This window comes from Cavia porcellus, unplaced genomic scaffold (assembly GCF_034190915.1).
Source record: "Cavia porcellus strain 051 isolate PalLab524CR breed Dunkin Hartley unplaced genomic scaffold, mCavPor4.1 scaffold_30, whole genome shotgun sequence".
In the NCBI taxonomy this organism is placed as follows: Eukaryota; Metazoa; Chordata; class Mammalia; order Rodentia; family Caviidae; genus Cavia; species Cavia porcellus.
This window is the reverse complement of record NW_026947513.1, coordinates 4,378,509-4,394,254: the sequence shown is the minus strand read 5'-3', so window position 1 is coordinate 4,394,254 and position 15,746 is coordinate 4,378,509. Positions and strand designations below refer to the sequence as shown.

The 15,746-nt window shown below is 42.0% G+C and overlaps 1 protein-coding gene across 3 annotated transcripts in view; it reads left to right on the top strand.

Moving 5' to 3' along the window:
- Window positions 1-1,734: 1,734 nt before the first annotated feature.
- Kcnip4 (potassium voltage-gated channel interacting protein 4) overlaps window positions 1,735-15,746 on the top strand; it is a 1,100,013-nt gene continuing 1,086,001 nt past the window's right edge. For 2 of the 3 annotated variants that reach the window (XM_063240457.1, XM_063240452.1), the window contains exon 1: window positions 1,736-1,970. In XM_063240457.1, the coding sequence (XP_063096527.1) occupies window positions 1,910-1,970 (61 nt within the window). In that variant the 5' untranslated portion in view covers window positions 1,736-1,909. Of the gene's footprint in view, window positions 1,971-15,746 lie in introns of all 3 variants that reach the window. The other variant, XM_063240453.1, reaches the window with a different exon arrangement.

Genomic DNA, 15,746 nt, shown 5'->3' with positions numbered 1-15,746 from the left:
TTGCTTCATCTCCCTGGAAGTTCTTTGTCACCTGAAACACCCCTGGTCATCTCCTTCATTGTCACATGGATTTTACTTAAATGTTGCCTCTTCCAGTGTCCTTCTCAGCTCTGTATGAAAGAGCTGCCTGCCAGCAGATCAAGTCAGTGTCTCTGAGTTAGTGTAAGTCTCTGAGTTAGTGTAAGTGGCCCCGCGCTCCTGTCAGCCGAGGGACTTGGTTTTAACCACTATAGTATCCCAGTGCCTGTAACTGCACTTCATACTTAGTACTACTGCACGTCTGTTGAATAATGTAAAGGAGGTTCAGCGAAGATCAACTGTTTGCAAGGAATTTTGCTGATTACAGTGTCAATACAGCATCCTCAGAATAAAAGCATCTCATAGTTACATGTGATTACTGTGTGCTATGCACGCACTAAGACCTGTACACCTATTGACCTCCTTGAATCCTCGGTACCACTTTCCAGCTGGTGTAAATCATTGCACCAAACCAACTGATTGGCAATTATGAAACTAAGATTTCAACCCAGGCAAAGGGGGCGTCAGCCTGTTATCTTAATCACAAGCCAAAGGCAGAGTGAGAAGCATTAACGGATGTCACAAGGACTCAAGTAAGTGAGTCATTTATGGAATTGGGGTAAAGAGACAGCAAGCAGGAGTACCACGGATGAGAGCTTCTAGGAGAAAGAGGCAAGTTTTCAGCTGGTGACAATGTGTCTAGCCAGGTGGCCACGCGGAGAGTGAGTGGTTTTACACCTGGAAATGACTCCCACCCACGCCAGGGCCAACTGACTGTGAGCTTGAGAGTGGGAGGGAGTTTTAATTGGGTTTGCTCAGAAAGCTGGTCAACTTGACCTTTCTTCTTGGAGGAGGCTTCATACACTTGACACTGGAAAGCACAGAAGTCTACATTTTAATTTTCAATTCGCAAACAGTAACCATGGCTACAAATGGTCCGTTGGTTTTCAGTTCCCACTCTTGGTTTGGTTAAGAAGGCAAACGTTCCCGGGCAGGGAGAGGGGGTGTCCCCAGTACTGTCAGCGATATCTGGGATACACAGACCTCCTAGGGCGTGCACTCCGGGAAACCTTTTGCATGGGAGTTGGTAGGAAGCGCCTCCCAGGCTGTTCCACCCTTCTCCAAGGTGGCCTTCTTCACCTGACCCTGTCCTGCTCACCGGGGTGTCTAGAAACAGTGTTCTCCAATACCTAGCCAAGTCACATGACTGCTTTGTAGCTTCCACAGGAAAGTTTCCAGTCTAGGAGTTCTGGCGCCGTGCCCAGGGCTGGAGAAGGGCATCTCCCTGCGTGTCCCTTCTGGTGTCCTTCGCAACTAGTCTAACTTTGTGTCGCATTATCTGGAGCTGGGCGAATCCGAGTCCTGGGGAGCGGGCGGCACGTCGCCTGCGGTGGGAGCGGTGGCTGGAGCCCTGGCCAGGGCGCTGCGCGGCGCAGGAAGGGTCCGGGACGTCCCGCAGGTATCTGGCTCTCTCGCTCCCAAGGTGCCCTGCCCAGCCCCAGTCACGCCGGGCCGGCCACGGGCAGTCTGCGCCCTCACTGTAGGTAGCACGCCCGCACACCGGCCCGCGCCCCCACGCCGTGACTCGCAGCAGGTGGCAGAGGCGGGGCGCGAGCGGACGCGCGAGGGGGCGCCCCGCACCCGGCTGCCGCGCAGCTTCCCCGCCCTCCAGCCGCCCCCGCCGCCGTGCGCGGTGCGGCGCCCCCTGCGCCCCCCGCCGGCCTCGCGCGCACCTGCAGGCGGCTCCGCGCCCGCCCGCCGCTGCCGCGCCTCTCTGCTCCCAGCGCCGCGGACGCCCGGCTCCAGCGGCGTGCGCTCCGGTGCCCGTCCCCGCCAGCGACACCCGGGCCAGGACTCCGGAGTCTCCCCGCTACAGCCCGCGTCCGCGAAGATGAATGTGAGGAGGGTGGAAAGCATCTCGGCTCAGCTGGAGGAGGCGAGCTCCACAGGCGGTAGGATGCGATGCTCGCGAGGGGCGCCCCGCTCCCACCCTCCGTCCTTCGCCTGCTGAGACGCGGCTGCCCCTTCCGTGGCGGGCGGGTGGCCGGGGGGCGCTTGGTGCCTTCACTGGATGGCAGACGGACACCCAGCCGGATGGGAAGGGGCGGTGGGAACGGAGGGGACAGGGGCGCCAGGGAGACGGGCGCATGCAGACATCCAGGCTGGGAAGAAAGATGTTTGAAGTGTGTTTGAAACTCGCCAGTGGCCCGCTCCCCTGCGATCCTGTGCATACTTTTGCCTTCTCTGAAAATTTCCTAGGCTGTTTGTGGTTTTGCCAGATGACTTCCTACCTTGCGCTTCCTTACCCCGAACCTGGGGAGAAATGAGCCCCTCCTTGTACTTTTCCTTGTTGCTTCCCCACATTTCCCCATTAGAACTGGAGTCTTTGTCCCCTGATACCCTGCAGGTGGAATCCTGCCCCCATCGCATTCTTCGGCGGGAGTGTGTGACTGGTGTGACTGCTGTCCTCAGTTTGGTGTGGTCAGGGAAAATGGTTCTTCTGTGATACCTGCGAATAATTTATGTACAGTTCAGCTTGGAAAGGTCCTGGGCACTGCGCAGGAGACGTGGCTTTCAGAGGGATGTGCAGCCTGCAAAATCAGGGGGAAAAGCGGCGCCCTGAGTCTGGCTGGAGCCAGGGCGAGATGGGGGCGCAAGCCCTCCCACCCAGCGAGTTGGGATGCAAGCATTTGTTTCTAGGTGGCTGCGATTCTGGCTACAGAGATCTTAGAGGAGCCATAAATAGGACGGAGGTGGTTGGAGGGAACATGACAGTGATAGAGACAGACATTCCCCAGATTATGTAAGCTAAGGGGTCACGCGTGGCTACAGTGTCACTGGAGTTTACAGGGTGGAAAGCCTGGCCTGAGGGCGGCAAAGTTGTGAGGGAGGCGGGCATTATAGCTTTGCTTAGAGTTCCGGGAAATGAAGTCGCTTCAGCAACTCCCTCTACCACCTGAATTTATGGACTTGAGAAACGAACACCTTCTCTTTCCCTCTCTTTTTTTCCCTCTGATAATTAAAAATACCCTAACAGACAGGACATCCGTTTCTTCTGAGGGAAGAATTTTAAAAGTCATGCTCCTTTATAGGCTGGGAAAAATAATGTGACTGTCTTTTAAAAAGTCCACATTTGCTTGTGATGATGTTTAGAGTTAGTTTTGCCTAGCAGAGTAGCTGTCCACTAAAAGAATCAAGTAATATGTGGGAAATAACTTTGAGGGATACTCATCATGTTTAAAAAACTTAACTTTTTTTTCCAGATTGGCATCTTTAAGTTATAGAAGACTGAGCAGATTGGTTCCTGCTTTGGGTTCTTAGGGTCTCTGTCTTTCCAGCTTTTTACAGAACATTGGGAAGACTGGGTGACAGAGCTGGCTTCCTCTAGGGATGTGCTGACTGCCAATACTGTGGTAGGAGCTCAGAGCCAGGGCAGGCTGTGTATGTGTGGGGGTGATCTCAGGAGCTGGTGGCTTGTGTTGTTTGCCTCGTCACTGGTAACAGCTTTTTGGCTGCCCCTAGGTTTTCATCTGCCAGATGGGGCTTGATTCAGCAAGTCCAGTCTCTTTACAGTGCCATCAGTGGCCAGAATCTCCATCATAGAGAAGTACAAATGAAATTACACTTGGGGAGTATGCTACAATTAAAAGATTAGTAACAGAAAACTTACTACCATCTCTGGAATCAGCGTGTGTTGATTGAAGCATAGAAAGATGCTGATTATATCTTGGCTAAAATGAGGCTCAGAATGAAGAGTCTGAAATGGCTTAACACTTATTTCTTGAATGATAGCCACAAGTTTTTATAACTAATTGTCCTATGATGACACTAAATACTAGTTCAGAGCTTTGTTTTTGTTCTGGTTGTTAATGGTAGAGAATGATGCCCCCAAATATGTAGTCTAAGTTATTTTCACCCAGTGTATGTTACAATACTTTGATCACTTGAACTCATATTTGTGGTTTTTATTAATGTAGGGTAAGAAAGGCTGATTGGTATTTTTAAAGTCTTGAATTCTCCCATCAATTTGTGTGATTGCAGCATCCCTTGACCTGATAGGCATTACAGTGGTCCCTGGATTCACAAACTTAATTCTTAGTTACCTTAGTTATCCAACCAGAAACATGGAGTGAATTCTGTGACCAAAATAGTGGAAAAAATTAAGCTTCTGAACCAAGCCACCACTGTATAACTTTCTCTTGGATTTACCTAGAGGATGAGGAGTGAACAGATGACTTGATGGTACTGAAACAAAATTAACTGGAGGATCTAACTGGGAGACATGAGTGAAGATGAGGGAGAAATCAGGAATTGGAGAGGCCAGTGTATGTGTTTCACGGCTGGACTTCAAGTCAGAACACTGTGAAAAGTAGTTCCCTGCAAGGCAAAGAAAAAAATGACGTGAACCAGAGGAGAGAGGGTATGTTGGAAATGGTGGGAAGAGAGTGCAGCTATGTTGCTAAAACTTCATAGTGATAGAGCTAAAAGTTCATTCCTTGTTCTTTTTTCAAAAGTAAAATCATTTAGTATGCTTAGCAACATCACTTCTAAGTCACTCTGGTTGGTACTTTTAATGCTATGGAGTACATAAAATGGGCAAGTTATGAATGACTACATCTAAGTAGCGAAGGCTTCTTATGAGCTGGAGTGCTCAGATCTGCTCTGCCTTGCATTAGCTTCCATACGAAACCCAAACCCTGCCCAGAATGTGGTTTTCATTTCATTGTCTCTTCCCATGATTTTGCTTCCCTGCTACAAAATCAAACATAGTACTGCTCCTAGTGGAGAGACACAGGGAGAGATAGTTCAGCCATATGTTTAGAAGAGAATCAGAAAATAAGGTCAAAAGAAAAAAACCTACAAAATTATTCATTGGTGTCCTTAATTTGTGCCATCTAACTTAGGGATGGCAGATGTTTTCTGATGTAATCTACAGTGAAAAGAGGGGGAGGAAATGCATGTAAAAATCTCCTCAATTTTGAGTTGTCATTTGCTGGATGCACTGTGGCATCTCCTTAAGCTTGGTGTTTATTAAGGATAATGCAAAGTCAAATTAGTAATTCTACAAAACTAACGAATTCTAAACCCTGAAAAGGCTTTTCATTATACAAGGTATTGTTCTAGTTTTGGACATACAAATGTAAAAGAATGTTAAACAAACATGATGAAGTATTAAAATTAACTGATTCCAACCCATTCTTCCACTTCCCAACCAGCACTTTCCCCAGCCAATGGTTATGTCTTCTGTCATAAAATAAGGCAATGGTTGTTTTGGAAGTTAGTGAACCATAGAATATAAAATACATGTGCAATATTTCTACAGAATTGTACAACTGATATGTTTGCTTCTTTGGAGATATTTTCTGTAGTGAAAATATATGGTCCTAGGGGGCTGGGGATTTAGCTCAGCGGCATAAGCGCCTGCCTTGCAAGCAGGGAGTCGTGAGTTCAATCACTGGTACCGATAAAAAGGAAAAAGACAAAAAAAAAAAAAAAGAAAGAAAGAAAATATATGGTCCTTATTACTTACATTTCCTTTTATTTGTTTTCTTTGTCTTTATATTATTAGGGATAATAATACTTTTCATTATTTGATGGTAGAGTGTGCTTGTCATTGAATAACCTCCTTCCTCAGTGACTGTTTCAAGCAGATGAAAGTGTGTGTGTGTGTGTGTGTGTGTGTGTGTGTGTGTGTGCACGCACGTACACGTGCAAGAGGAAGGGAGGGGAGAGAGAGAGAAGGAAAGAGAAAGATGGAGAAAAAGATGTTTTATTTGTTCAAGGGGCCATTAGCAGTCCTGGGACTGTTTTAAGGTTATATGATCATACCTGTTGTAAGTTCATTTACCCTTGGGCACCAAATCACCCATTTCTTTTTATGAACTGTTTATTTGGTTCAAGATTCTAATATATTTTTTCATAGTCTCCATAACTCATTTTGAAGCTTTGATGCCTTTATGCTTTTTACTAACGTTTCTTGGCTGATTGTGAGCTTCATGAGATCTGAGAAACTGTCCACAGATCTGTCCACTGTCTCTTATGAGGTATTGTGTGTACTTTGTGCTCAACAACAGATGCTAAGTGAGTGCAGTCCTCTTCTTTGCCTGGGGGCCAATGAATTATTCTGTTTTCTTTTGCATTCCTTGTGTTCTTGTTATCATCCTCCTTTCTATTCTTCTGCCTGCAATGTTTTACAACTTTTTAATTCTGTTCTTTTTCTATACTTTCCCCCCTAGCCAAACTGTTGTCTTAATTTTTATCTTGCAGTGCAGTTCCCCTTAATGTATAGTCCACCCCAGTGCTTTCCCAAAGCAGTGGACAGACCTCTTCATGCCCTAATGGTCAGGCTCGTCAACAAGTTTTAATTACAGCAGTGCGGTGGAAAAGATGGATTTCCTCTAGAAACAACTTATTGTTGTGCAGATTTTGCAGATGGTAGCATCATTTTATGAGGTATACAGCTAACAAAGGTGGGAGCATCCGTTTCTCTCTGATTTTTCTAATTCTGTCTTGAATCAGAAAATGAAACCTATTGGCCTCCCCTGGGCTTTATGTTTGTTCTTTCAGTCCCCAGTTTCCCATCCACAGATAAGTTCTGTGCGTCTTTCCAGTCCATGATTCTGCATCCTGTCTTATTAACTGGCACTCACTGTTCAAAACCTCCCATATTTACAAAAGCCTGATTTGAGTTTTATCATTCCCCGTGCAGCATCTTTAAGTACCTTCCGCTAGTTATATTTCTAGAACTAAACATATCACTGCCTCAGGTTGATACTGGAGCCTTCCATACTATGGTGACATAATTTGGTCCTTCATTCCATCATTGTCTTCCATGAAATTTCTAGGAAGATATTTTGGTCGAGTTACACTGACCTATTCTCATATTTTAACCCATCACATAGAATTAACTTCCTGCACTAACCTTTCTGGGTAGAACCTACATATCCATCAGACTCAAGTGAAATATCCTTGTCATGCCACTGAATTAAATTCTCTCTGATCCTTCTCTAAAGAAGCATCTATTTCCTTTGCATAGATAGCTTTCTTTTATTTTGCTCCACATTTTCAGTAATAGGAATAAAGTAGGCATGTTTGTCTCATTCACACCTACTAGATTACAACTCCTCCTTGGCAAATACCAAATGTGAGTTACTCATTTTTATAACCCTAGTTAGTACTTTCATATTGCTTCACAAACTAATAGCTGCTTCAAATATTGTTAGTGAATTTAAATCATGTTGCCCTAAGGTCGACCTAAAAATAATCCGAAATTGCAATTTATATCTGATTGCCTGTTAGGCTGGAAGGCTTTTCCCCCATCTTTTCCATTCAGCAGACTAGGTCTATTAGTATAGTAATATGAGCCAAGGTAGTTTTCCCAGAACTATATTTTAAATATTTTAGCAGTGTATATTGGTTCTGAAGAAGACCTTAATAGGTGCTCTGTGGTGTGTGTGTGTGTGTGTGTGTGTGTGTGTGTGTGTGTGTGTGTGTGTTTAGAGTATTCATGAGTATTGCCTTTGGGTGTCATTCCCAAGCTGTCCCTCACCTTGATGATTTCTCTCTCTGTCACCTCCAAGATCAGTGGTCAGGAATGGAGGCAGCGCATGAATGTTTGTCATCTCTCCCCATCTCTTCCCATCTTACAATCAGACAGTGGCAAGATAAATATGATTGTGGTTTCTACACTGCTGCGCATCATGCTTCTGAACATGGCCTTATCTACTCATCTGAACTGCTACATCTGTCATCATTATCGTCATCTGTATCATTATCTTCATGATGTGACAAATCCTTCTATCATTGCAGTGGTTGCGGGAGGGAAGGGAAAATGAAAACATGGAGGCACCATTTGGTGTCTACATGTCCATTTCTGTAGTGCGTTTTCTGTCTTCAGGCCCTGCCTTAGAGTCAGGCTGTGGTGGGAGAAGGCTGCTCTCTGAGCTGGTGCCCAGCCTCTTCACTCTCACAGTGTCTCTTCTTCTTGTCTAGCTTCTTTATGATGGGCTGTTCTATGTGCATATGTGTGCATGCAATGTTAAACAATCTAGATCCAGAGGGACTCCGTGTTTAAGCATAAAAGCTCTCTGCACTAAGACAATATAACGAACAATTTGAACAAGAATGTCTACATAGATTTTTCTGATTTGTGCACTTGCACTGAATTTTCTTCCTGGGTGAACACAGCCAGGCTGTTTGAATGGCTGGCTCATGGGAAATAGGTTATCATTTAAATACTTTGTGGGTATATTACTGATGGTTGGGAAATTTCTCTCCTCAATGTACTCCACCCCAGTATTTATTCAGGCAAAAATATGTAGGCAAAATAATTAATGACACCGGTTTATAATTTTTGGCCTCTGTAGAGTTAATAGATTTAGGGAGTGTCCTCCCTTGTATTCAGGCAGCATCTGCTCATGAATAGTGAATAAAATGTCTTTAGGGAATTAGAACTGGCATTTTTTATAGGTCTTTACTTTTGAAAGGTTTTGGATGAAAAATAGACTTTCATCTCCAGATGTCAACACATCTTAATATTTTGAAGGATCTTTTGAGTGAAGCAGTTGATTTAAGAAATGACATTATTGGAGGAGCCCAAGTGGGAATCAGAATCAAATTTGACGGATACAGTAACTACTGTAGTCTAGTGACTGTCCTTCCCCTCTGACTCATGTTTTCTCTGTAGCAATGTTTACGTATTGTGTTACAGATGCCGAGGTATTCCAAAAAGTGTCCCCAAATCAGAGTGTTTTGTTTCTTTAGAAGAGAAGACTTGACTTTCAGCCATCTACATGGGGTTTCATAATAGTATTGGGCAAACATAGCACACATAGCTGTTAAACTGATCCAGAGCCCAGAAAGGTTATTCAGCTAGGGGCTTTGTTTTGGGTTGTAATAGTTTGTACTTTTAATGAATGCTTATTAGGATAGCCTTAGGTGTGACTTCAAAAATATTCCAGCGCAATGCTATTATCAATGTTTTATGTAGGTTAAGCACATGAAATGTGCAATGAATAAAAGATACATAGAATGAATAAAAATATCTTACAGTATGGTTGTACCAAAAGGTAGAGATACCGTCTTGTTCTTCCAGCCATTTCTTTGTAGTGCAAACTCATGGTGCAGATGTTCTTTGGCAGCTGCAGCGAGTTCAAAAACAAGACAGGAAACAACAACCAACAATAAAGTAATCCTAGCAAATAGGTAGCTCTATAATAACTGTCAAACTCAGGCCTAATAACAAGTTTGATTTGCAGACAATTTTTAACTTAGAGAAATTTTAATTTAATTTAGAGGAAGCAGAACAGATAGAAATCATCACTGAGTATAATGTTGCTCTTCCTTTTATTTATCATCTGTATAGTAGTAGAAATTAAATGCACTCTTAGCTTACAGGAATCCTGTAATGATGAAATGAGTTTGACTCAGCAAATATTTACAAAGACACTGGTGTTAGGTTGACTGAGATTCAGGTTCTGCCTTCGTAGAGCTTATTACTATTTATTCAAGACATAGTTATTGAATTCACACTAGGTATTTCTAGGTAACTGGAGGGAAAAGAAATGACTGAATATGTTTGTTTGTTTGATGGCACTTGGGAATGAAGTGCAGTTCTTCACACTCAGCTATTTCCCCAGGTCTTTAGTTTAAAAACTTACTTTAAAACAGGGCTTCCCTGCATCAGTACTTACCCAGACTAGGCACCAATTTATAATCTAGACTGCTGGATTACAGGCATGTGCTGCCATTCCTGACTTAAATATGTATTTTTGAGTTTCCATTCCTATAATGGAGTTAAGTGTAAAGCAATATGGGTGTTTAAAAGCAAGATTACTCTCAATTGGTAAATGTGCCATTCCTTTGCAAATGAAAGCACATAGTGGTATTGAACTGGACTTTTTTCTCTTTAGGGACTTTCAGAATTAGGCTATAAAGAGATCTGGACTTGAAGATCTATACTCTTTCTACTGTCCAGTTTCTTCCTGCTTTGTATCTATTTTTCAATTACAATATTTTTTCATCATCCACTTAAAGACATTGTAAGATTGTCTAAGCCATTTTAAAGAGTTTTAAAACCATCAAAATGCTGGAAGTATATAGACAAATGTACTTTTTATGTAAAATAAATATGATTTGGAAGCTTGAAGAATACAAAACGAATAATAACTTCTGTTGAAAGAAAGTGATAAAGGAATTGAACATGCTCACCTCATTTATTCCTAGTGTAATAATGTTCCAGTGAAACAAAGGCATTTTCAATCAGTATAGAAATTTAAAGCTCAATAGAAAATATCATTCTGATTTTTAAATTTAATTATATAGAAACAGTCATTTATTGTAGGGTGATGATTATATCAAATCCAGTACTGAAAGTGCTTGTGAAAATTAAATTTTGTTAAACCTCTCTTGCATCTTTTCCAAGAATGCTTAAATAACTCTTTCCATATCATTTATTTACACCAAATTCCTGTGGTGGGCGGCTAGGTCTCTTCCTGCTGTGATGTATAGTACTCTATTATAGCCATCTATTACTTGCTGTTTCTCTCCCATGGTCCAGTTTCATCATCATTTTCTGCTGAAGTTGTGATTTCTGAGGGAGTTGGCATAGACTATGATACATGAGTGTATTTTCTTAATTTGAAAATCGTGAGGAAAGAAATCTTAGGAGGCGATTATAAAACAATGAGGTTTCAGAATGAGGCATTGGAGAACATGGAAAGAGGACAGTTTGTACTGTGGAATAAAACAATTATCTAGAGACATCGAATGAGGGAATTCCCCTGCCGTGTGTTTATAAAAGAAAATCCATTTTTAATGGGGGAATTGTTGGGTGAGATATTTTTTAAAGGGTCACACATCCAGACTGCAAAGCTGGAAGGGAATAAATGCTAGCACTTTGGATGTAACTTAAGCCTTGGATTTTCTGCTAATCACTGAAAACCCTCCTACTAAAATAAGTTGTGAATATAGCTTCTAAATGAAAATTTGTTGTTTAAAAACTAGTATTTTCAAAGTTATTGTTAATCTCACAGAATAAGCACCAACAATGAAAAACTCTACAAACACTGTCCAGGGATTGTTGAACTCTAGGAATAAACTGCTAGAAGTACTGCAGTTTTAAGCACAGTGCCATTTGTCCTTGAAGCTGTGAGCTGGAAATTGTGCCTTTTTATAAATATCATTAATACAATTTCAGATCTCACTGAGTTATAACTTCAGCCTTGGGCAATTTGTGTTCTGTTTTTTAGGAATATGTTTGAGTTTGTTATTGAACAATCAATTATTTAAAATGCATTTATCAATCACCTACTATATGAGAAACACTGTACTAGTAGAGGAAATACTTGAGAATATAAAAAATAAGTCGGTCGTTTAGGGAATAGGAATTAAATTTGTAAAGCAACATTCTTGTCTACCCCAGAATTCTGTTTAGCGTGAGTGATATTAATTATGTAGAGCAGGTAGTTTCTCCATCTTCAAAGATATTTACTTTATAGGATTCAGTTGTACATCCATGGTGAAGAATATTGTTACCTGCAATGTATAGCTTTTGTGCAATAATAAACAAAAGATCATACCAGACTAACCAGGATCATATGATATATTTTGTAATATCGGTTTCTCAGAATTGCATATAACATTGAAAATCAGCATTTACCTGTAGACTGAATCATTTTCTTATGCCTCCATGTCAGTTGAGGCTTTTACAAATGTGAGCTAATTTATTCTTTCATAAAGCATATCCTGAGTTTTTTGGGTGTTTGTCAAGTACTAGTCAAAGTATTAGAATGCAGAAAAGTATCCCATGAGAAAGCTGAACCTATTTGTACCGGTAGACATGAAAGATGGAAAATGCAATGTGAAAGACCCTGAGGTAGCACAGAGAACCCGGTGCTTTGGAAAGAGATGTGAGTCATACCATGCAAAGAGAACAACCCACCCCAGATAGGACTGGATGGGACTGGGTGGGACTGGTTGATGAGGACCAAGTTTCCAGGGAAAGATGGCAGGTGGGATAATCAGTGTTTTAGTTGGGGAGTGTTCATTTCTTTCTTTTTCTTTTTTTTTTTTAATTTAAGGAGAAAAAATTCTTAAAAAACAGAAAAAGGGTACAAGTTATACAGAATTTCAGAAAAAATAAACAGTAGGAAATCACTAATAGATTACATATTGTCATCTCATAAATAGTTGTTCAAGTTACAAAATTAAAGCATATAGTTTCAAAGTCTCACTCGAGAGAACAAAGTGGTGTAATCAGGCAACCACAAAAGGTTATGTGTGGCATAGAGTAGGCGTAGGGTAGAAGGAAAGAGTGGGAAGGGAAACTGCTGAGTATTAGAGGAGCCCAGAGCACGAACTAGAAGATAAATGCAGCAATGTGGACAGAAGGGGTAAAACAACAGGCGAGGAGACCTCTGGTGGCACTAAGTACACGCGGGACATATTGAAGAGTGTAGTAAGGAATTGAACATGTGATAAAGAATAATGAATACAGTTGAGATAGAAAGCAGATGAGACCAACAGAATTTCATGGGTGGTCAAATGATAGTCTTTTGCTGGGATAAGGATTGAAGGTATATCCAGGAAAAACATCTAGATTTTCTGCTTCAGTAACTGGTGAGTGGCATAAATTTAAGAAAAGGCAAAATATACAGGAAAAGGAGACCAATATTGGATCTATAAAATTTAAGGCCTTTGGGGATATCAAAGTAGAAATGATGTCAAATAGGTATCAGGCTGTATTAGTTAGAACGAAGGACTGAGATTTGATTCTGTAGACAGTGGGGAGCCAGTCGAGTTTCACAGAGAGTCACAGGGTGAGGAGGCTTGTTTTAATTTTGCATAGCTGTGTAGGCTGCATCCTTGACAGGCATGTCATGAGGTGGCTGTTGCATTTGTCTAGGCAACAGAAAACAAATGTTCAAATGCGAGTAAAGGTAGTGGGAATAAAAAGGTGAGCTGGCCTGGAAGGAGAGAGATGGGATGTTGGTGAGTCAGGTGCCCCGAGGTGACATGATGAAAAGCAAGGAACATAGGAGGAAGAAGAGGTTTGAGAAAGAAATAACGTGTTCATTTTTTAAGGAATATTGATTTTTAAGGAGCTGGGAAAATACCCAGGTCAAATTGTCCCAAAGGCAGTTGGAAATACAGAGTTCAAGTTTAATTCATTTCAGAGAAGCACACAGTGTTAAGCATCCAACACTGTGATGAGCATTGGGACTGCAGAGAGGAATGAGGCACAGTCTTGCTCCCAAGGAGCTGCCCATCAAGCCAAACTAGGGACCCAACTTAGGGAATTAGTTGCAGGGAGATAATTGGAATTGAAGTCATGAGGTAGAATCTAGGGTTAGATTCATAATGAATAGGGACAGGAGATGAATGGGAAACCAGGAAGACTGTCATAGCTGGGGAAGATTTTGTCAAAATGAATGTCAGAGATCAGTGTCTGCCACTTCAAAGGCCAAGATTTGTTGACTAATGGGGAACAAAAGAGTTTGAAATACCCAGAGGTGGTCAACAGAGTGAGCTGCTGCAGGATATTGATAACAGGTGAAGACGGGTGGCTAAGGTTAAGACTCAAGGGTGAGAACAGGGTGCAGATACCGCCCTGCTATTGTGTCTCCAGAAGGTCTCTCTGTAGCTTGATTTCTTTCTGTGTGCTGGGCCTGGGCTGTTGTCTTGCCCCATGTACTGTGTGATTTGCTTTTTCACTTCATTTAGGTTTTCATTAAAATACAGAGTTGTTCTCTGCTGAAATCGTCAGAGATGAAAACACTTTTGCATCTCTTTATTCCATTGCTGTTTTCCTTTCCTTCATAGTTTTTTACATAATTGAAAAGAAAAATTGTATTTCTCATATGTTTATATGCTATAACACTATATATGTATGTACACTATATGTATGCAGTTATGTATTCATTTTATATATATTGATCTTCTAGTATTTTCTCTATTAAAATGTACTGAAATGTGTATTGAGCCATGAAACAACAAAGAGAACTTATTTCGCCAGCATGCAGCAGTATTAACTGAAGTAACAAATATGAAGTGCTTAGCATAATGCCTCTAAAATAGTAGGGGCCCAATAAATGGTAGTAGTGGTCATTTCTTTAATTATGTAGCCTGAGAAAAAGTGCTTTAATCACAGAGATGGGAAAGCAGGAGAGTCACAAGATTGGGCACGTGTAGAAGGGGTGAATTGTGAGGAAGATGTGCTTGCTCTCTAGAACGGTAAATCTGATCCTCTAGGGAGAATAAGAAGTTGTCACTCCAGCAAGTCACTGGTAAATTGAGATTCGAAGAGGTTAAGCACCTTACCTGGTTAGAGAGATAGATATATGAAACAGAAATTACAACACGGAAGGCTCTGTGATAGCCCCAGGCACAGAGTGCTTTGGAAAACAGGTGTGAGTCGTACCATGCAGGCTGGTCAGGGTAAAAGCAGATTACCTAGCCTGGACAGGGCTGGAAGATGACAGAGATTGGGAGCCATTGACTGGGAGGGCAGGACTGTTACAAAACTGTATGTACAGAGACATTCTGGCTCTGTGCTCTGTATCCTTGTTTTACTCTCCTGCCTGGACAGATCAAGACTGAGAAACAGTGAAGGGAAACTCGGAATGAACTGACATTGTTCTTGGAGAGCTGGGCTCAGCTCAGCAGTGTTAGTGTTTGTTGTCCTGTTTGAAAGCAAATGGAGATAAAGGACAAATGAGCTGGAGAAGCTCACTGTAGGTTTCTGCTGCAGGGATTCTCAACCCTTGGTACCAGTCAGTGATCTACTGGGTACCAGGCTGCACAGCAGGAAATGAGTGGTGAGCTGGCGGGGAAGGAAGCATCATAGCCACTCCTTGTCACTCACATTACTGCCTGAGCTGCTCCTGCTGTTAGAGATCATGGTTGCATTAGAATCTCGTGGGAGTGTGAGCCCTACTGGAAGTGGCACATGTGAAGGATCCAGCTTGTGTAATCCTTCAAACTGGTCTTCAGTGTCAGAAAGCTTGGTCCAAAGTCAATGTCCAGTTTAACTGAACATGCTAAAAAAAAAAAAAAAAAAAAAGAGGGAATCTTTATACCCAGTTTTGTGAGCCAGGGAAAAAGCACCCTTAGTAATGGATTGAATTGAATAGAAATGAAAGCGACCTCCAGAGCATCTGGGGCCTGAAGGACTGCTGGAAATGATCAGTGCAGGCAAATGAATACCAGGTAAGAAGAGTCTGACATTCTAGGCATTGGAAGAACAGTGTACAAGTAAACTTCCAAAGGGTGCATCTGCTCCCATGTAAAGCCGTGACTTCGCTGTGGATACTTCCATTTACATAGCTGCCCTCATTCCCTCCCCCTTATTGCTTGGTCTTGCATCTGCATCTCTAATGACTCCAGAGGACCCTGAGCACAGGCAGTCTTACTGCGACCAAGAATATATATTGTATTATAAGCAGGGAAATCCACAATCCTCTTTCCTGCCAGGATAAGTCATGCATCCTTTTAATACTGTTCCTTAATGAATGCAGTTTTAATTAATTGTATGAAGTCTGCCAATCTAGAGTAAAGAGACTGGGCACACTCTCAGACCCATGGGGATACTCAAATATTAGTTGACAATATATGAAGTTGACAATATATGAGAGTATATGAAGTGACTTTTGGGGTACTGATAAAACACAGTCTAGTATTGTTTTAACTATAAATAGCCTTTATATTGCTGCTGTTATCAAATGCAATGA